This window comes from Aedes albopictus, chromosome 2 (genome assembly GCF_035046485.1).
Source record: "Aedes albopictus strain Foshan chromosome 2, AalbF5, whole genome shotgun sequence".
In the NCBI taxonomy this organism is placed as follows: domain Eukaryota; kingdom Metazoa; phylum Arthropoda; class Insecta; order Diptera; family Culicidae; genus Aedes; species Aedes albopictus.
The window spans coordinates 247,327,235-247,350,051 of NC_085137.1; the positions used below are offsets into that span (position 1 = coordinate 247,327,235).

The 22,817-nt window shown below is 40.6% G+C and overlaps 1 protein-coding gene across 1 annotated transcript; it reads right to left on the reverse strand.

The window, feature by feature from the left end:
* Nucleotides 1-3,510: 3,510 nt before the first annotated feature.
* LOC134286444 (uncharacterized) lies at nt 3,511-5,064 on the reverse strand. Its single transcript, XM_062848056.1, has one exon. The coding sequence runs from the start codon at nt 5,062-5,064 to the stop codon at nt 3,511-3,513; it is 1,554 nt and encodes a 517-aa protein (XP_062704040.1).
* Nucleotides 5,065-22,817: the final 17,753 nt, after the last annotated feature.

Sequence of the window (22,817 nt, forward strand, 5' to 3'; positions counted from 1 at the left end):
TTTCACTGAGTTCAGTATTTTTTCCATCTTTTTACTGAGTTTTCAACAGCAGATTTATTTCGGTACACTCGGTAATCGTATTTACCGTTCACCAGTAACGATATTTACCGTGCTTCAGTAACTTTTGACAGTTTGTGAGCTGAGCTCGGTAACTCATTTACAGAATATCCGCAAAATAAATAACCGAGCGTACCGAGTTAAATCTGCTGTTGAGAACTCAGTAAAAAGATGGGGAAAATACCGAGCTGATCTTAGTGTGTACACTGTCTATTGTAACCGATGGTTCCAAAATTTAATTTGTGACTCCATCACAATTATCGACCAGCATCGCCTGAATGCGACCCTGGGCTATGCTCACAATGCGCAAGAGAAAAAAAACTTCTCTCACTCTCCCAATCCCACTCCCTTCCAATGGCACCACTCACGAGCCAACCGTCTGTTGACAGCGGTTTGATAGCCGGCCAAAAGATACTCGGCCGAAGTAGCGATCCAGAGGCATGACCAGGGGGCGGTGACACTCATGAGGGCAATAAATATGCAAATACGGCAAAATCGGGTTTGTTCGTAAACTTAGGGGAAAATTTCAAGTTCGAGCTTGGCTTGCTAGCTCTCGCCAGTCCATAATTGCTCAGAACGTCCAAGCGAGCAGTAAGTGCGCGTCGGGTGTTAAATTCGTAAGGTCCGGATGATGTAATAATATTCTAGTAGTGAAGTTTTTAATAATTTGTTTGATCTTAATTCTAGGTCTAGTAGTCCAAAAATAAATAAAAATCTTAAGTTAGTGTGTGTAGGTCCAGAGTAAAAGTGGTTAGTATTGTAATAATTAAAAACGAATTGTGTTAAAATGCCCTAAATTCTATTGTGTCCATCTAGGGTAGTTACACCTATTGTTGTGAACGATACAACAAACTATCGTCGAAGCAAATTATAATTGTTCAAGAAAAAGGTAAAATATGCTCATACAAAGAATATTGTTAAAAAAATTACTAAAAATAATTCCTAAATAATACTAAAATGCGGTTTGAAGAGGAAAAAGTGGCTCAAGTGGCGGAAAACTAATTGGCGTGGTAGGTCCACAAAGGACCTTTTTCTTTTGTTTAATCGGCAGCATTGTCCTGGGTGAGCACGCCATTCACATTCACCCTGAGGACAACAAAGGACAGGTGGCCCTCCTATTCAACCAAGGTGGCCATTTTGAAACGAAGTGGTATCCAGAAGGAAGAAAGTGACCTGCACATACCGCTTCTGTCACGTGCGAGCAAGACCTTAGGACGAACGACCGCAAACCCCTAGGACACCTGTGGTTCGAGTGGTAATCCAGTTCAGGAACGGTTCCCGGCTGCCAAAGCGGCCTATTTGAACCGACCAGTTACACCAATAACACTGGTTTCGCCCCGTCAACCACCCCGTAACCAACCGATCCGCCTCAGAAACTTCATCCAGTGTCAGAGAGTGATTTCCGGCCAAGGGACGGCCAAGGACATTGGAAGCCTCGGTGACAATAGGTACAACACCCCTATTCTTCCGCCGCCGCAAGCTGCTAGCCGTGTTGCAGTCCCACTCCACGAACAACGCCACCCAGCTGTGTGTCATCGTTTTCCTATGCCGCACCACACCACTACCACCACCACCACCATTCGTAAAACCAAAACCGCAAGTAGCATATCTAATGTGACGTCACACTAAACTAGGTTAAGCCAGGGCCCATATACAACCCAATCAATGTAATTTATTAGAATATACAATGTGCACGTAAACTCCGGTTGTTTTAGGATCATTCAGAGAGTTGAAGCTCCACTACTAGTTTTGTTGATTTGTTCCGTAGTTCCGGACTCAAAAGGAGTCTCCATACCTACCTCACTTTACGTTCTGTTGCATAAGTGAATTGGCAGGGTGGCCTTTGAGCATACTCACCCTTAAGTAGTTGCTTAGTGATTGCCACCTAACTAAAGCATGCTTATGGATATGCTCTTATAGCAAGTTCCCACTGGAAGCAGATCGGTGAGTTACGTTGAGAATTATGTACCGGTTCCCCCTCATTCCGACCCTGCAGATCCCCTTATTCCGCTGAACATAGCCGAGGGGGCTACACTATCGCGAAGTATTCTTTCATCAGTTGATGCAGGCTTGCGTCCGCAACAGAGTTGCATTCACAGATATGAAATACCGAGTGGTCAAGGTTGGCACCGGTGTCGCGATTTCCTTCTCCACAAACCGTCCAACCTAGTCGAGTTTTTACAGCGATCGGCTCGTGTAGCGCTCCCTCACGGCTCTTCTGAACAAGGCTGAGGTGCTGATCCTTCATCCCGATGAGTATACGTGGCCGAACATCTTGATATGAACAAATCGGCAGGCCCTTAAGATGCGGATATAACTCAGACATCTCTTCGAAGTTGAGTGTCTGTGATGGAAGAAGTAGTTGAGCAACTGTGCGTACCCCATGCATGGTGTACTTTTTGGAACTGTTGTGCCTTGCAGCGACCTCCAGCTGAACGCTTTTTGAATCAGCTTCTCGTCGCTTCGCTCCTCCAGTCCACAACAAGCATAATGGTGTTTCTTCGCCCTCCAGTTGCAGTGCATCCGCAAGTTCCTCGTCAAGCAAAGTGAGCTCGGATCCGTCATCCAGAAAGGCGAATGTCTCGATTGATTGGTGCTTTCCGTGGAGCACTACGGGTATATAGCGGAACAACACATGACTGGAAGTGACCTGGTGAACATGGCACCCGTGCTCAGTAGAATTTGGCACTGTGTCTGACGTGATTTCTGTACGCTGAATCGACGATGGTTTGCTCGAAACACATGGAAAAGCGTTTGACGGTATCGGTGCGCTCCTCTGATCATTGTGCAGCAACTCGTGATGCTTCAACTCACAGCCATTCTTCCCACAAAGTTTTGCTTGGCATCCTCCCTTATGTTGGCGTAGACATCGGCGGCAGAGGCCTAGATCCCGTACAGTCGCCCAGCGAGAATCGCGAGAGAATCCCAGGAAACGATCACATTTGGTGATCGCATTGCAGCTTCCTTTGCATATTAAGCAGCTTCCTTCTTTCGCGCTTGAAGGTGCTGCGGAGTGCTGACCTGACGAGGCTTCCTCGGAATGAGCGTTTACGAATGAGTTGGTCTTCTTGGCCGCATGCGAGTCGTTACGTGCGGGATGAAACTCGAAAATGGTGTTCGGGATGGTAACGGCACTAGCAGCTTCAGCTAGAGAGTAGAGCCAGCTGCTGAAAGACGACAAGTTGACCGTCGGTAGCGATAATCGGTACTGCGCCCAATTCAGCTTGATCGATGGTGGCAATTTGTTCACGAGTTGGTGGAGGAAGGTCATGTTGTAGAAATATTCTTCCAATCCACACGCGTCCACGGTTGCACAGAAGTTTTGAACACTGACGGCGAAGTCCACAATCGTCTCTAATTTGTCCTCTTTCAGTGCCGGAAAGGAGTTGATCTTTGCCATCATTGAATGAATTATTACTTCCGGTTGCCCGAACAGCATCTTGAGGGTTGACATTATTCCAATGACGTTGGGTGGATGCAGTAGCCGACTTTTGACCGCTTCATATGCTCGACCTTCAAGCTTCGCTGCAAGCGGGCGATGTTTTCATCATTGGTAAAACCACAGAGGGCGGTGGTACTGTTGAAGGTGGCTAGAAACATAGGCCAATCTTCTGGATCTCCAGAAAACGTTGGAAGATCCTTCGAGATGGCTTGTCGGGCAGCCAGTTGCCTTCGAGTTATTGGGTATGGGTCAGATTCTTCCTCCTCTTGTTCGTAGAGGCGGTTGTCACGCATGGTAGATGACTGAGGATGGTGCTGCTGATGGACTGCTGATTGACTCGAGTGAGGTGCGAACCTCTGGTACTCCGGAACCGACATGTTATGTGAGAACCGTCGTGATGGATCTGCTTCCATGTTTTTGAAATGGTCCGGTGCAGCTGCTCCACGGTCACCAGAATAAGGTAACTGTGCCATAGAAACCCGACGCGAAGGCGGTGGAATCGGTCGCGACTGCATCGGCGGGGGGATTTGATTCTGCGACCCTATAGCTAACCGCTGCATTCCGACGTTCAGCGCTGGTGGATCTACGGGGCAACTCAGCATGGACTCCGGCGCTGGAAATGGATCCGGAGGATTTGGTTCTAATAGCGACGAACGACACCTACTAATCCGCGTAGCTGGTGGATTCCAAACTTGCATCTCACCAGCTCGCACGTTCGAGTTGGTTTGGATGTCGTTTTGAGCTACTATCTGCCTATTGCGATGCGTATTTGTAGCTGCGATCCAGTTCTGCGTTCTGGTCATAGAATCGCTTTTAGAGGAGCCGTTTTCGCTCATGGCCTGCTCCAATAGATGATACTTCTGCTCCAGGAATGCCTTTTCCTTGTTTGCTTCCTCCGCTGCGATTGCTCGTTGGCGCTCTGCTTCACGCCGCTCGACGTCCCTCATCTCTTCCAGCATTTGAAGGTTTAGCTTAGCGAGGGCTTGTGATGACCGACTCGAAGACTCCGATGAGGCCTTGGATCTGTGTTGCGAAGGGGACACAACCCACTGAAGCGAAGAGACGAACGGAGCTTGATCTTCTCCCTTGGGTTGGTTTGACTCATCCGCTGCACGCGAGAAGGCTAGCTGACAAGCTGCTACATCGGGACTCTGCTGATGCTGTTGCTGGGTTCGTTGTTGATGTTGGAGCTGATCTGACTGCACTGACAGTCTGTTCGCGTGAGATTTGAACGACTGTCCTAATGGACCACCGCTTCCTTGAAGAAGAGCTGCAGTAGAACCGATTTCCTGAACTCCTTCCGCTGATTCGCATTTGGCACAACTCCATGGAAAATGTTCTATTTGCTGCGTGACTCCTACGCACCGGAAGTGATGCCACTTGGAACATACGTCGCACTGCACCATATCAACTGTATCCAGCACACGGCACACTTGGCATGTTTGTCCGGGATGCGACTCTTCCGGATCAGCCGTGACCACCACTTGCACGCCACCATTTGCACCAAGATTTTCACTAGCAGTCTCACCAACCACCTTACCCGACCGTAGAGTTCGACGCGACATGACCGGCTATTTTGCGACTTCGTATAAACGAAAATAATAATTTGTTGGAAAATTGCCAACAGAGAAAAATTTTCCGAAATAATAATCCCGAAGTAAAAGACAGTCGTTCATGATTTCCATTAGTTATTGTCACTCATCAGAACCAACATTAGATAGTCACAGATAATCCTTAGTCTATACGTCTAACTTACATTTAGTCTCCTTGCTATGCCAAGTCCAGTATATCTGTCTGTCTTCTTGAGCCGGTCTGACGTTGTTGCCTGCTGCAAATCGCTTGCTGTTTATGTGTGAGCGAGCGATTTTGTTCGTTCAATCCGTACTATCGATTCGTACTTACAATCCGTACTATAATTAGGCTAGATTTAGATAATTGCATGTCATTAAGTATTTCGTTGATTTAGTTATTTACCCTTTAGCTTGTAAGTGTTCACTAGTAATTTAGGTTAAGCGTACGGAGATATTAAGGACTACGAATTCCTGTTAAATTTCAGAGCATGTTAGATAACAATTCACTTCAATATAAGCATTACAAAATACCTTCTGGAATACACACTAGTTCACAAATATTCTAGTTCAAATTGTTCCAAAATTAGTGCATTATCAATAATCTAGAATTCAACACCTGGTTGCACATAGATGCACTTTCTCTTCCTTCTATCATTACATCTGTCTATACATCTGCCAACTCACCGCTATGACAGTTCGTGTCATATCTGCCGACAATGGGTACGATGAATGGTTCGTGTAGAGATATCAAACTTGTAGAGGCGCGCTGGCGTGGATTCGGCAACAGGACCCTTACCAACATCGACTGGGGTCAATACGCACACTGCAGCGAAGGGGTTGTAGATCCAGGATTAAGATGTATCCATTCGTTTTGGGGTCCAGATTCTTTTCCGTTTTGACGTAGGACTACGTCTCTCTTTTCTATACCGGGTGTCATTCTAAATTTTCAGAAATCGGCCGCGTTACGTTTGAAGTGGAGATTTTGAGCGTTAATAACTCAGCCATTTCTCGTCGAATTTTCAAAAATTTGGCTCCATTCGATTGGAAATCTTTACACCAATTATGTCCAATATTAACATTTGCTGATTTTCAATAACAAACTATTGAAAAATTGGGAAAAGTGAACCCATGTTTACTCCAGCTAATCACGATCGAGCACATTTTGGATGCTCCCGTCGAATATAAAAGCTACTGCTTCTTCGCATCTTCCTTCATTTGTCTTTGTCGTCTCGAGTTGAACGCATCGAACGAGAGCTGCCCACTTTCTTCGCTTGCGTTTTCGCTCATTCTTCTTTGACGGCCGTGTCGGCTCGGTGGCGGTGGTTTTCGGCAAGGGTGCTGTTGCACATTCACCTTCTAACCGTCTAACGCGGCAGACCAAGGTAGTGTTTGAACATCGGATTGATCGACGGTGGTGGCAGAGGCAGCAGCAAAATCCGGAATCGCACCCACGGCAGCAAGCGGCGGGCCAATTTTCGACGGCTTCCAGCAGCGAACAGCACGGAGAAATCCAACACGCATTGCGTATCATGCCACGTCAATTTTCTGTCTAAAATCGTCCAATATTCAAACGGTTCTTTTCAGGACCATAGAAAATTATTCCTCAAGAGTTGTGAATCAGATAATTATTTCATTCCATCGCTCGGTAGAAGTGTGGTGCAACCGAAAAGTGAAAAATTGTATGCTTGGTGGCCCCGCAACAATAATGATGCCGGCCACTAATGATTCCACCAGGAATTTAGCAACGTTTTATCATATCCAGACGATTTTTCGTGAAACATTGTTTAATTTAACCATTTTTCGAATTAAAATGATCTAAATCTTCCAATATTTTGGTTACTCTATTCGTTAAATGAAACATTTCTCATTTCTCGGTTGATTAATCGTTTGATGCGTCTGGAGCATGAGGGGCGGGTCATGCAAACGAAATTAACTGAAAAGCCAGCCGAATGGGAGGAGCTTCATCTGCAAATCTAGGGGCATAAAACCTGTTCCCTCTGATTTCTTTCGTCATTTTCGTTGGATCAGTCAGGCAGGGTGGATGTCACCTCCACAGCTGAGCAGTGGCACATCAACCCAGCCGCGACTCTCGGCTATCAAGCGGATAGCACCAGGAATCTCATCCATGGCAGAAAGCGGCGTACCAGTTTTCGGTGGCATCCTGTCTTTAGAAAGGAGAAAACCAACACGCATTGCGTGACATGATGTTTTCATGCACTTTCGTTCCAAAAATCGTCAATCAAACGGTCCTTTTCAGGACCACCGAAAATAATTCCTCAAGAGTTGTAAATCAGATAATTTCATTCCATTAACCGAGAAAAGTGTGGTTCAATCGAAAAATGAAAAATTGAATTCCGGCCACTAATCGTTTCACCCAGAATTTAGCAACGCATTGTCCTATCAGATCATTTTTCGTGAAACATTGGGGAGCGTCCAGAAATTACGTTACGTTAAAAGGGTCAGCAAAGTGTGACGGTCCATACAAAAATTTCAGAGGTCCCATACAAAAAGTGTGACATAGAGATGAGGGGTTGAAAATGACTAATTTTTGTGTGCCGTAATTTAAGGACGATCCCTAGTTTAATTCTAGCATTTTTCGAATTTAAATGATTTAAATCTTTTTATATTTTGGTTACTTTATTTGTTAAATGAAAATTTCTCTCATTTCTTGGTTGAAAATCGTTTGAAGCGTCCGAAGCATACGGGGCGGTTCATGCAATTGAAATAAACTGGAAAGCCAGCTGAATGAGAGGAGCTTCATCTGCTAATCAGGGGCATAAAAGCTGTTCCCTCTGATTTCTGTCGTCATTTTCGTTTGATCAGTCAGGGCTCCACGGCTGCGCAACAGCACGTCAACTGCGACGACGAACGAGCTTTTGAAGCCTCTGACACAATGTGGGCGGGTCATGCAAACGGAATAAACTGGGAAGCCCGCCGAATAGGAGGAGCTTCATCTGCTAATCTAGGGGCATAAAAACTGTTTCCTCAGTTATCATTCGTCATTTTCCATGGATCAGTTAAGGAGAGTGGAGATGCCGCCTCCCAGCTAGGCAGCTGCACACAAACTCAGCGATGACTCTCGGCTATCGTGGTAGCAGCACCAGGAATCTAACCCACGACAGCAAACGGACGCAGTAGAATTATGCACGGAAAAACGAACGAAAACCAAAATGCCAGTACTAACCGTTCAACAATTGGCGAATTACCCTATTCCTCTGAAAATATTTCAGCAATTTCTTTTTCAATTATTTTGCAAATTTCTCAGGCAATTTATTCGTGATTATTTTTGTAATTTTTTATGGTTAGATTGTATTTATATTTATTGCTTCCAAAAATTGCTGAATAGGAAATTAACAAATTCTTAACTGGGCTTGCTCAAAGAAAATCCTATGAAATTCACGAAAAACTTCATAACAAATTCCCAAAGAAATTGTCGGAAAAAAACAATAAAATTACCTTAAAACGTTCAAAGTATTTGCCAAAAGAATTCATATAAGAATTACCAGAGAAATTTCTGAAGAAAATATTAAGCCTTTTCAAAGAAATTGGCCAAATCCAATCTCAAAATAAATTGCCGACACATATTCTATAAAAAAAAATCCATAAACATTCACAAAAAAATTGAAAGAAGTTTTCAAAGAATTTTCCTAAAACATCCAAGGAATTTCGGAAGAAAATTTAGAAAGAACTCCAAAAGCAATTTCCGTAGAATCACCGTGACAGAATTAAAAAAAGTCAATTCTTTTTTCAAATAAATTCCCGAAGGAAATCTTTAAGAAATTTGCCAAATCAATTTCCAAAGGAGTTGCCGAAGAAGTTCCCGAAATAATAATCAAAGTTTCCAAAGTTTACAAAGGAATTGCTGATGAAATTCCCAAATAAATTTTCAATGCAAGTAATATCGAAATTGCCGAAGGTATTCCGAAATCATCTACTGTAGGAATTCCTTACATAATTACAGAAGAAATTGTCTGAAGAATTTTTAATAAAATTATAGAAGCGAAAAAGTAGAATGACTTGCCGAAGATTTTCCAGAAAATTGTTAGGAAGTTCGCAGAGTCATTGTCGAATGGATTACCGAAAGCTAGGACTTACACGCATATTTGTGAATATTTTATAGTTTCCGAGTTCAACACTTATAATATATGCCCTTGAAAATGTATTCTAACGGACCTGATTGTTTTCAATCCACACAACAAAGGGGTTGTCGCGATGATTGTTAAGTTCAAACTGAAAATACAAATTCCATGTATTATACGCAAACAATTTATCAAGTTTTCATACCTCCATGGCGTGTAAAATGTCATATCAGTACAACGGATCGAATTTTCCAAAAAAGCTATTCTCTAAAATATAGCGCGTTTAAATTTGTAGGCCCATTTTTCCCGCGACTGAGAAATTGAGGTTGAATCGATATTTCCATTTACAAAAAAAAACAACCTGGAAGCCACTGAAACTGGCACCTAATAGGCACCCTCTAGGAAAAAATCCTAGATACGCCAATGATCGACTAGGGTCAATAGGCACACTGCAGCAAATGGGGTTGTAGATCCAGGATTGAGATGTATCCATTCGTTTTGGGGTACAGATTCTTCTCCGTTTTCATCACACGATTCCACATATAGTCCGACACTTAAACCATTTATTGTCCATATAATACAACATTTATTACACTACAATCCACATATCGTTACAGTTACTCATAATCTACACATCAAACAGTAAACAAATAAAAATCCTAAATAAAGTCCGTTTTGGCTCTCCTCCAACCATTCTTCTTAGGCTGTGAACCGTTTCGCTTGTTCGTTTAACTTTTAGTTAAAATATGACATTCTAATAGTTATTTTGCGTCCGGTTAAAAATAACCCTACTCCCGACCAGGGTTAGTTCGATAGTTATTTGTTGTTCGCAGTGATTTGGCTGCGTACTATATTTTTCCAAATGACTACTCGTCTGTCAAATTTCAAATTTTAAATGGGTCGCCCTCGTAAGTGCACGTTCGATCGTTGGAAACGGTTTAACTGCAATGCTTTTTAACTGCAAGTCCGCTAAGTGCAACAATTTTGCGGTTATCTCACCTCTATCTGTCAACAACGAAACGTCAACAGAGTTGCGATGTTTTTCAGATGCACTACAGCTGCATTGTGATGTTTTTGAGTGCATTGTGGCTGCATCCAACAGCAATTGACAACTATTTGACGGCTATCAGTCGTTGCAGTTAGCGAATTTCATTCGGTAACTGAAACGTAAACATGTTGCACTTATCGAACGTCTACTGTAGTTATTTTTTAACCATCCGATGGAAAATAACTACCGAAATGTCAAATTTTAACTATAAGTTAAACGAATAAGCGAAATGGTTCACATCCTTAAGAGCAAAAGCCTACTGAAGATAATTTAAGGCCTAAATTTCTACTACGCTTATAATGTCGTCATTGATATCTCTCAATGTAAGAGGAGAAATATTGTGGTGAGATTCTAATCTAATCCAGTGATGTGGCCAGAACAGGTGGGCTTACTCCCAAACAACGAACATGTCGCCTTTAAGAAAAAATTTCAGCGCAGCACACGATATGCGGGGGTAGATTACGATTGACTTGCTGGTGGTTCTTCGCTGCAACAATGCACTAAGGACCAGCATCGCAATCTAGCGGGACAAAATTACTTACTCCGAAACGAAGCATTTCCGGCTCATGGTAACTTCGACAAAGTTGTTTGTAATAATCAAGGTTATTAATTGCCAAGCATTTACTAGTTCGCAACTTATCCGCATAGGTCTCGCCACAATCTAACTTTTTAGTATTACGTTCTAGAAACTTCACATCTTCGGCAAAGTTGTATATTTCGACAAAATAAACAACTCTTTCTTAGACTGCAAATTCCGCAGCCAACTGTTTTTAGTTATTCTGTAAAAAAAAGTTTTTTTTAACTTGTTTTGGTGATTTTACGGTGTAATATCTCACAAAACTCGTCTTACTTATGACCGTGACACTATACAGAATTGGTTCCGTTGAGAAAGCTGTTTGTTTTGACAAAATAAATAACTCTTTCATAGACGTCGAAATTCATGGCCAACTATTTTCGGGTTAGCATTATTTATGTTTTTCAAGGAGTACATGTTCAGATTAAACTAGACCTGCAATAACTCAAAAATAGTAGGCCGTGGAAAGAGTTGTAGCTTGATTGACCAGCTACTCTCACACAAGGAACCAATGAGATATCTGTGCTGGAGATTAGCAGGCATCTTCAGTGTGTCAGCGTTGGCGATATTCTATTTTAGGCGACAATGCACAATGGTCCGAGGACCAACATTAAGTGGAAAAAATTAATAACTCAAAAGCCATCCAAGATAGAGTCTTCATGTCTTCTAGACCAGGGTTGAAAAAATCTCATTCAATTGAATGAATTTCTGCTGAACTGAATGCTTTTGGCATTCATTTTCAGCTCCGCTGTGAGATACTTGAAAGTGAACGCAGAAAAATTCAACTACATTGTGGAGGTAATGACTGCACCATCATCAACACACGCTCTGCGCTGATGGATGCTTCATTTCAACACCGGCCGCATGAATGCGACTCGCCCATAAGCAAACGTGGTGAATTTTTGTCGTTTGAGTGCCGGTCACAGGAAAAATGTTGCTTTTGAACCTCGCCGTCTCCCCGGTGAGAGCGAAGAGAGAATTTTTATTCTCTTTTCAATTGCCTCCGTGAAGGACAGGGGCTTCAACGTCAGAAGCGGTGTGGTGAAAAGACAAAAACAAAAACTCACGTTCGTTGGAAGCTTCGGAATTTTTGCAACCGTGTTCTAGACATTTGCTCGTGAGTCCAAGCCGCGTTATATGCAAAAGTGTCCTAAACGCCAAATCTTGAAATACTTCATATTTCAGCACCTAACTTTTTTATTTAAAAAGATATCGAAATAAAATGTTCTGCAAAGTTGAAGAAGGTAAAAACCCCGACAACTTTCTCAAAGAGCAGTTTTTTCTATCTCTTCAATCTGAAGAGATATACTTATTGAAGAAATAAAAAGTCCGAAATCGGTTTTTTTTGTCATATGTCAAAAACTATCATTTTTTCAAGCCTACTATGTTCAGAGCAATTGTACATATTGCCAAAATACACATTTCGTCAGAAGACATCAAAGCTGTACGATGTTTCTATCAAAAGATATAAGTATTTTTGTACTTTTTTAAGCAAATTTTTCTAGCGTAACATTTGAAAAAGGCGCAAGTGAATCTTTAATTTTCTCCCACCACCGGATCTAGTATGACAAAAACTGCATTTTAACAAATTTTGGAGAGGGTGTTTTTTTGTTTTGCGTTTTAAATGTGATTTGACTATGACCGTATTTTAGGCATCAAATTCACGAAAAATGACATCCATAATGTCCGAGTTCAACATCTACTCGTGTTTCAAGATCACTTATCTTAAACATTCGAGTAGCGATGAACCCAATGTTGTCTTTTTTGTTTTGTTTTGATCCTTTGTGTAAGTGAGCAAAAATATAAAACAAATTCCCTATAGTTTTTCGATTTCTTAATTCATCAGATATATGCATCTGGTGATCGTATGCAAATTTTAAATTGAATTGTGGACCATCCAGTTTTATATGTTTGACATATATTATGATAGGCCTTTGATCCTAGGATAGGATGCGACACGTAGTCAGTCAATTTGAGACCAATTTGCTGTCAAACGGAGACCAGTCGCTGATTGGTCGAAATGGATATCCGTTTGCTGCGATCGTATCGCTTTGTTGTTGGCTTGGCCGTGTTGCTAGTTTGTAGGTTTAGCATTTGATACCAATATTTAAAATCATTGTATTTTTTTATTCAAGCTTTATCACCTCAAATATGTCAGCATTCAAAAGCAAATCAACCTAATGTGACTCCCATGGCTTGACACCGGTTAAAACCATTGATTTGGTGCAAAATCAATTGATTTTTTGATAGATTTCATCATAATTGAAACAGCTTGCGTTTGAAAGCAATTTTAGTAGCAAGTTACGCTATTGCAATTGCAAATAGTGCTTTACGGTGCGAAATATGCATCAAAACTTCAATCGTTAAAGTTAAATAGTTTCAAAGATTTGGAATAAAGAAAAGTGGCAGCACTTGATTTTGATCGTTGACGAAATTGACTGACTACGTGTCGCATCCTATCCTAGGATCAAAGGCCTTTCATAATATATGTCAAACATATAAAACTGGACGGTCCACAATTCAATTTAAAATTTGCATACGATCACCAGATGCATATATCTGATGAATTAAGAAATCGAAAAACTATAGGGAATTTGTTTTATATTTTTGCTCACTTACACAAAGGAACAAAACAAAACAAAAAAGACAACATTGGGTTCATCGCTACTCGAATGTTTAAGATAAGTGATCTTGAAACACGAGTAGATGTTGAACTCGGACATTATGGATGTCATTTTTCGTGAATTTGATGCCTAAAATACGGTCATAGTCAAATCACATTTAAAACGCAAAACAAAAAAACACCCTCTCCAAAATTTGTTAAAATTCAGTTTTTGTCATACTAGATCCGGTGGTGGGAGAAAATTAAAGATTCACTTGCGACTTTTTCAAATGTTACGCTAGAAAAAATTGGCTTAAAAAAGTACAAAAATACTTATATCTTTTGATAGAAACATCGTACAGCTTTGATGTCTTCTGACGAAATGTGTATTTTGGCAATATGTACAATTGCTCTGAACATAGTAGGCTTGAAAAAATGATAGTTTTTGACATATGACAAAAAACCGATTTCGGACTTTTTATTTCTTCAATAAGTTATATCTCCTCAGATTGAAGAGATAGAAAAAACTGCTCTTCGAGAAAGTTGTCGGGGTTTTTACCTTCTTCAACTTTGCAGAACATTTTATTTCGATATCTTTTGAAATAAAAAAGTTAGGTGCTGAAATATGAAGTATTTTAAGATTTGGCGTTTAGGACACTTTTGCATATAACGCGGCTTGGACTCACGAGCAAATGTCTAGAAGACATGAAGACTCTATCTTGGATGGTTTTTGAGTTATTAATTTTTTCCACTTAATGTTGGTCCTCGGACCATTGTGCAATGACGCCTGCCACGTCAGGTTGCTGATCAATTTGAGGAAGGGAACGAAGTGATGATAGCAGCAATCATTGGTATCCACATCAGACTGAATATACCTCCTCCTCTTCTTGGCGTAACGTCCTCCTGGGACAAAGCCTGCTTCTCAGCTTAATGTTCTATGAGTACCGTGATTTCGGGTGAAATTGATCACTTTTCGTAGTTTTTGGCGAATAATATTTGAACACTTTTCGATATGAATAATTTTAATGCTTTAAAACAAGTACGACCATGGTTTTCATCAGTCAACGAGGATAAAAATTCTACTGCAAATCATTTTATTACAAAAAATATCATTTGAAATAAAAAATCAAAAATTTTAATTTCGGTGTGAAATTGATCAGTCAGTGAAATGTTTTTGTATGTGCTGAAAATATTTTTTCCTCCTGAATTAACCACCCCGGAATACGAAAAGCTATGCCAAATTTCTACAAGTCTACTGATTTTTTAATTATTTAAGTTTTAAGTTTAATAAATCTTAAGAAAACGCCTAAAAGTATGCAATTTCCATACTAAATATGTTATAACTTACGAAAAGTACAAGTTTTTGCATTAACTTCAATATTTATAGAACTTTTGATGACAAAATCAGGTTAAGCGAATACTTGGCTGCTTGAAACATTCATTCGAATATTCATTACATTAGCGATAGAGCTACAGTAAAGAAAGTTTGAAAGTTCGCCTGACAGGCAGTTTCGGGAAATATTGAATTTAATACAGAAATATGTGACTAATTGGCTGTAAAACATGTAAACTCATCATTCAATAACTCTTGAGCCTCAGTTGACACCCTTTCCTCGTACTCATCGGACGCGTTTACTTTTGCTCGTTTACCTCGTATCGAAAAATGGCTAGTATTAGGAGGAATACTTTAGTGGTGGACTTCAGCGTTTTGCCATCGCGACCCGATGTTGAAAAAGTGCATCAATTCCTCGAAAGAGACATTGAGTTGCAACTTTCGGATGTTAAAAGTTTACAGCTCCATAACACCCGTAAATGTGTATTCATTGAAATGGTGAACCATGATACCGCTCTACGGTATCAGAATAAGCACAATATAAAGCGTTTCTTTGTGCATAACAAAAAGGAATTCAAGATTCCAGTATATGTTGACAGCGAGGCAGTAAGTGTGCGCGTACATGACTTGCCTCCTTCCGTGCATCACACTACTGTTGCTAATTTCATGGCGCAGTTTGGAGAGGTTGCATCAATTCAAAGTGAGAGATGGAAACACTATTTTCCCGGCGTTCCCAACGGCATTCGCGTGTTGCAAATGCGAATAAAAAAACCAATCCCATCCTACGTAACAATAAACGGCGAAGTCTGCTTCGTCGAGCATTAAAACCAAATTAGGACGTGCAAATGGTGTTCCAGAGCGGTCCATCCTAAACAAAAATGCTTGGAGGTAGCTGCAACTGCTAACAAAAATACAGCGATTGGTACAGCTTCATCGATCGAAACTCCGTTCTCCGATGCTGACCTCCCGCCGATAAACAGTATACAATCCACCAACAACACGGAAGCCACACAACAAAGACGAACAAAGGCAGACGACGATGACGACGAAGCATTAGTGCAATCCGGGCCGGTGGTGGCCGTACCTACAGATCAACAGATCATCACGATAGACGATAACGACAACGACGACGATTGTGACGGGAATAGTTCTTCATCACCATACGAAACGAACGACTCAACCAACAAGCGGAGGATGTCAACGAAGCGTACGAAGGAGAAGGAAAAACAGTGCTATAATTCTGGATTGCAGAATGATTGTAATCCTAATTGGTCAACTAATATCAATTAGATAAGAAGTTATGCGGCCTTCTGGCGTTTGGGCCTATTAAATAAACGAGTTGAATAAAAAAAACTCTTGAGCCAGATAATGAACATTTTTTACAAATTGCTTTAAGTTTAAAGCGTTATTTTTAACAAATAAAAAGAGTCCTCTCGTCGATCAATTTCGCCCCACTGATCAATTTCACCCGAAATCACGGTACTTCCACAGTTATTAACTGAGAGCTTCCTCTGCCAATGACCATTTTGCATGTGTATATCGTGTGGCTGGCACGAAGATACTCTATGCCCAAGGAAGTCAAGGAAATTTCCTCTACGAAAAGATCCTGGACCGACCGGGAATCGAACCCGTCACCCTCAGCATGGTCATGCTGAATACTCGTGCGTTTACCGCCTCGGCTATATGGGCCCAGGCTGAATATACGTCTGCACAAATTCGTGCGGATGTCGGAGTGTTGGTAGGATATAGTTGGCAGAGGGCTCACACATTGGTGCGTGGATGCCAGGCGTAAGGTGATAGAATTGTGTGTTTCATTGTTTTGAAGATGTGCGACACAGTTCGCATGATTGCATAACTCGTAGACGTTGTTGTATAGATACTGTGCAGTGAAAGTTGGAAGGAAGGGAAACGGATTTGTTCAACCCATTTCTGGTCCTAGCGATGGCTATGAACGAACATATGTATGTACATGAGTTGTATATGTTGAGAGGATGGAAAAAGAACATAGAAAGATACAAAGAAGGAGGAAGTGGACCGGCCGGGGATTGAACCCAGGACCTTCTGTTGAGGTACGCGACTTCCTCGGAAGAGTGAGAAACTTCTCGATAGCAGCTTTGCGGTTTACGCAGCTTCAACAATTTAAAGTCAAATTCGTCTTCTTCTTCATGGCTCTACGTCCCAACTGGGACTTGGCATGCCTCGCTTCATCTTAGTGTTCTTTGAGCACATCCACAGTTATTAATTGAAGCGCTTTCTTTGCCTGGCATTACATGAATTTGTACATTGTATGGTAAGTACAATATGCCCAGGGAGTCGAGAAAAGTTTCCCGACCGGAACGGGAGGGGATCCCGCCGTCTCCGGATTGGCGACCCATAGCCTTAACCACTAGGTTAACTGGAGACCCAAGTTCAAATATAATATTCAAATGTATTATAAAATTACCGTGATTTCGGGTGAAATTGATCAGTGGGGTGAAATTGATCGACGAGAGGTCCATTTTCATTTATTAAAAATAACGCTTTAAACTTTAAACAATTTGTGGAAAAGGACCATCACCTTGCTCAAGGGTTATTGAATGATGAGTTTACATGTTTTACAGCCAATTAGTTACATATTTCGGTATTAAAGTCAATATTTTCCGAAACTGCGTGTTAGGCGATCTTCATAGACACTTCCAAACTTTTGTTGCCGTAGTTGTATCACACATGTGATGAATATTCGAATGAATGTTTATAGCTGCCAAGTGTTCGCTAAACCCGATTTTGTCATCAAAAGTTCTATAAATATTGTAATTTATGCCTAAAATTGCACTTTTTCGGAAGTACCACATTAATACACATAATTAGTGAGAATATTGCATACTTTTAGGCGTTTTCTTTCGATTTATTAAAATTTAAACTTAAATAATTAAAAATTTAGTAAACTTGTAACAGTTTTGCATAGCTTTTCGCATTCTAGGGTGGTTAATTTAGATGGAAAAATAATTTTCATCATTTACAAAGGCATTTCACTGACTGATCAATTTCACCCCGAAAGTAATTTTTTTGATTTTTTATTTAAAATGATATTTATTATAATAGAATGATTTGCTGTAAAAGTTTCAACCTCGTTGACTGATGAAACGCGTGGTCGTACTTGTTTTAAAGCATTGAATTTAACCATATCGACAAACATTAAAAAATTAGACGCAATAAACTGCGAAAAGTGATCAATTTCACCCGAAATCACGGTACTTACATTTTAGTTTCATCAATGGTTCTTCAAGGTGCGACACTCCTAAGTAAACAAAAATATGTTATAATATAACCACGAACCTCACTCAACTCAATACTGCCCATACAACTAACTAATTGCCTCTCTCCCACCATCTGACATTCCAATCCTTTTCGCAAGTTCTGCATACGAATCAGAAGCGGTAGCCACTAAACCACCAAGCCCATCTGGTTCCCAACTCGCTCTCGAGCTACTGATTAATTGGACCCAATTCTAGAAGGACTGAAAATGCTAGATTTGGGAAAAATGCAACAGATATCTATGTATGTACCGAACGTGAATTGGGCATTTCTGAGAGATTTGAAGCTGGAACTAAAAGGAGATATAAAATAACTTGATTTGGGTAGCAAGCTGCGGACTTCATATCATGCATGGTGCATTCAAAGACGATGGAATGCACAAACTTTTTAAAGATGTCCCTGCTTGGCAAGCACTGTATGTGCAATGTTCTGGAAGTGAAGTATTTCGTCTGAAATTTTGTGATCACAGGTGGCATGAAATGTGAATGTCACTTAAAGGTCCTTCGAGACTATCGATAATATGCGGAAATTTGTCGAAGGGATCAAGAAAGATAAGGTGGAGCCAAAGGGCCAATTGTATGGTGATGTTATGAAATTTTTGAACGATCCTCTAATTTGTACGAAGCTTACATTTTTCTTTCGATTGCATCTGATATTGAGCCGCTTCTTCGCAAACTTCAAACTGAAGATCCAATGGTTCCGTTCCTGTATACACTCATTGCACAATTATGGGTCACTCAAGGAACAACCATTTCATAATATGAATCGTTTTTCATACAAAAACAACACTTTCATTATTTTTATTTTATATTCTCCTCTTTTAAACCCCTTTTTATTGTTTTGAATAAAAATATGCTTGTAAAATTCAATTTAGGCGGTGAAAATTACTAAAATGTTGGTGAATAATGAAAACCACAATAATGGGTCAAACTTGGCTGTGTAACAATTATGGGTCAATTTGCTGCCTATTATGGGTCACTCAAGAGAAATCGGCTCAACAATAATGTTTTGTCTATTTTTTCAATGAATGGTCACTTATTCTCGATAGATCAACTATAGTAGAATCCAAAACTGGTCTCAAACCTCTTAACGAAGCGTGTTTTCACGATTTGGAATCAATTTTTCGAAATTGGGACAAAATCTCCAACACAACCACCGATAAACGCCTAAAAGTATGCAATGCCCATGTACGCAGAACTGTCAATATTATGCTGCACAAAAAGTGACCCATAATTGTGTGATTTTCGGTGTTCTTTGGCACAATAATGAGTCACTTAAATTTTGTCTGAAATAAGCTTTAATTAGCTGCAGTCACATGAATTTCTACATTTAGAACGTAAATTATACCTTTGTTCTGGTGACGATACCATTTCGCACATGAAAATCACTAAATCTCGCTTTTACAGAGCTTACGAAAGCAGCGCACGCACTGTCCGTTATTCACAATCGAAGCGTTACTTTGACAGCTAGTTTTGCGCCGAACAAAAAAATATCGAAAATATGTATTTTTTGGTGTATTAGCCCGTGTGCGATACGTAAAGTGACACAAAACAAATCAACTTAAGTACGAAAAATAATAATAGCTAACAAATGCTTGCAATTAATAAGTATTTATCTATTAAAGTGAAAAGTGACTAATAATTGTGTGTGACCCATAATTGTGCAATGACTGTACTTCGATCTGCCAAGTAATCTTCACTCTTTGCGGAAAGTACATTAAGCCGGAAAAGCTTGAAAAATCCGATAACCAAACTCTCAAGGATCAGAACTTTCGTAATAAGAGCGGAACCGAGTAACAAGAAACACTTGTGAAGGAAAGATACGAAATGACGTTAACCTCAGTTTTCATTCGATACAGACTCGAAAGCTTTTTTGGTGTAGTAAGGTTGAAACAATGCCGTCCGACTCCGTTGCAGTTAAAAAAAAACATTTAAAATCAATAGCGTTGTTCCAGTATATGCAGCAACAATATAGGCGACCAAGAATATCTTACAGGATTTATGCAGTACTTGATCGCTTAAAAGAAACCAACACTTCACATTCTAGTGCTTTAAAGGAAGTTTCCGCTTTCCAAGCGACACCCCTGACTTGTCCAGTATTGATATATCTGCGGTAAGATTGGTAAGGTTTAAGGCAACCAGGCAAGCTTGAATCGAGCAAAAAACGGAAGCGTAAATATGATAGCCACGTAGCTCAACTGAATCCACTGGCATGCTGTGATCACTATTACAGTATGACTAAACCGTAATCAGCAGATTCAATAGCACACAGTAACCGGTGACCGGTTTCCATGAATGCTGGACATCTTTTTTTTATGGAAATCTTATGTAATTTCTGTATCACGAAATTAATAACTACATAATTAATTATTTATGGAAAAATCAGCAAAACAGATAACAATGAAAAATTTTCTGCGATCACAATACTCTCCATACATCATTCAGGAGGGCATCTCGGTTTGCCGTGACAGTTTGTTGAAGGTTATCGCTGACATTAACTCGGTCAATATCGAAAGCAGCTGTCTCGTCTCTATCTCTCAGATGTAGATATTACTGTATATTCTTTAGAAATGTTGGAAGCCAAATACAAAAGTATAAACCTTCCATCCGACTTCTGAGAATTAGTTTTTCGTAGAAATTAACATTCTTTTGAGTTTTAAAACAAAATAGCTGTTTATAAAATCTTCAGTTTAAAGCACTTTACTGATTTTTCAAACGCTGTGATTAGTGTGATGGAAAAAGTCCCTCCATATACCATTTTCCAAAAATTCACTTCCATTGCACTATAATCAATAACGCATGATTAACTTTTTTCTAGATCTGAAATCACCGCTTTCCTGCCATGCTCGCAGATCTACCAAGAAATCATTAAAGACATTCAAAAGAATCCATCAATCGATCGGTATCCAATAAGTAACACGGGTAGCAATCGAACTGTTCCCAAATTGACTCTCCATTCATTAGGGGCGACGACGGTGTTTTCGAATTATCGTCGCATAAAACCGAACCGAAATCACCCGTCTGGGCGAAAACGGAGCCTTTTTGCCAATTTGTTTTAATATGAATTAAATTATGGGGAATGAAAAAAATTAGGAAAATTTACAGTGAAATCAGCAAATTATAGACCCACGCGATGCAACCCAAGAGAAGCAACGCACGAAGACCACAAGGCTAGTTGTGCCGGTTGAAGAGATAAACCGAAGCCTTTTGAACGCCCCCGAGCGAGTTGGCGGCCGGCGTGTCCGTCCCCCGTCAAAGGAATCAGCAAAGAGTTCCCACACAGGCCCAGCTTCCCAGCGCCAGCGTAGCCTGGTCGCCATCCATACCTGCTGCACGACGCGACTCGGCGGACGATGGACAGACGACGCGGAGGGACGACGTCGACAAGACATCAGCGGTGGTTTTGTTCTCAATCGTGCAATTAATTCCTGCTTAATCTGTGTCGGAACAGCAATTTTCGGCTGCACCAGATCGGCAAACTGGCGCATTCTCGTCGTCGACCTCCGTCGCTCTGTCGGTTGCGAAATGCGGGCGAGAGACTCCGTAGTCAGCGAGCGTGCAAGACGGTGGCCACCGCATCAGTATTTGGCGATGATGAGCAGTCGGAACGACATAGCGTGCTATACTGCTATATTCATATGTGATTACCGTAATCCGGGATAACATTGAACATTGTTTTCCATGTTTCTTTGTTAGTTCTTCTACTAACAAACGTCTTATAATTTTAAAACAAGTACTAGGCCTGTAAAAATTCATAGAAGATATCTTTTCCTGGAGGAATTTTTGGGGGTATCCCTGGAGTAGTTTTTGAAGGTATTCCTAGAGGATTTCTTCTGTCAACGTAATCTTGAGGATTTTTATGTTTTCAGTGCATGATCGAAATGTCCTCGAAACGGGTTCCTCCAAGTCACGTTCCGGTGGCCACCAGTTCTTCTTAATGGCTCTACGTCCCCACTGGGACTTGGCCTGCCTCGCTTCAACTTAGTGTTCTTTGCCTGCCATTGCATGAATTTTTATATTGTGAGGTAAGTAGTGTGAGGTGCCCAGGGAGTCGAGAAAATTTCCCCGACCGGAACGGGAATCTAACCCGTCGTCTCCGAATTGGCAATCCATAGCTTTAACCACTAGGCTAACTGGAGACCCAGTTAACCGCAGGTGGACCAGTTTTATCGATGGTACTTATTTTGATCATCATTTTAATTTTTATAAGAAACCGTGATAGAGATGACTCCAATAGCTCTAAGACTAATTTAGATAGATCCGTCACGGGAGCAGTCCGTTAGGCTATACAGGTCGTTAGGCCGAATAGGTAGTCATTATAATGATATTATTATTATTATATGATTATTATTTATTATTATGATATGTGTACTGATTTTATCGTTTTATAGTGCACAAAACGAAATAAACAAAAGAATAGTCAACATCGTTAGGGAACTGTGGGGGAATCTATTTGGGAGGTGATGTGAAAAAAGTTTATACCTAATACAGAATCTCGAAAAATCTTATTGTTAGTCAGAAACAAAGAGTTATGATGAAGGGACACAACCACAGTTATCGACAATATAAAGACATTCAATGTAGTAACATTCAGACAAAATATGGAACATGATTATACTACTTGCAAATGAATGTAATGCAAAAATGGTTACTCTGCCTAGCCTAAAAGCATCAACCTCATCGTGCTCATCATTCTACAGGGGATACTCAAAATAACTGGGACAGGTAAATTTTTCACTTTTCAAAAAATGTTCAACTCTCTGTAACTTTTCGAAAAGGGCATCAAACATTCTCAAATTTTTACTGTAAGTTCATCAA

Excerpts from the sequence above, each read along its gene's own strand:
- LOC134286444 (XM_062848056.1), bottom strand. The coding sequence starts at position 5,064 with ATGTCGCGTCGAACTCTACGGTCGGGTAAGGTGGTTGGTGAGACTGCT.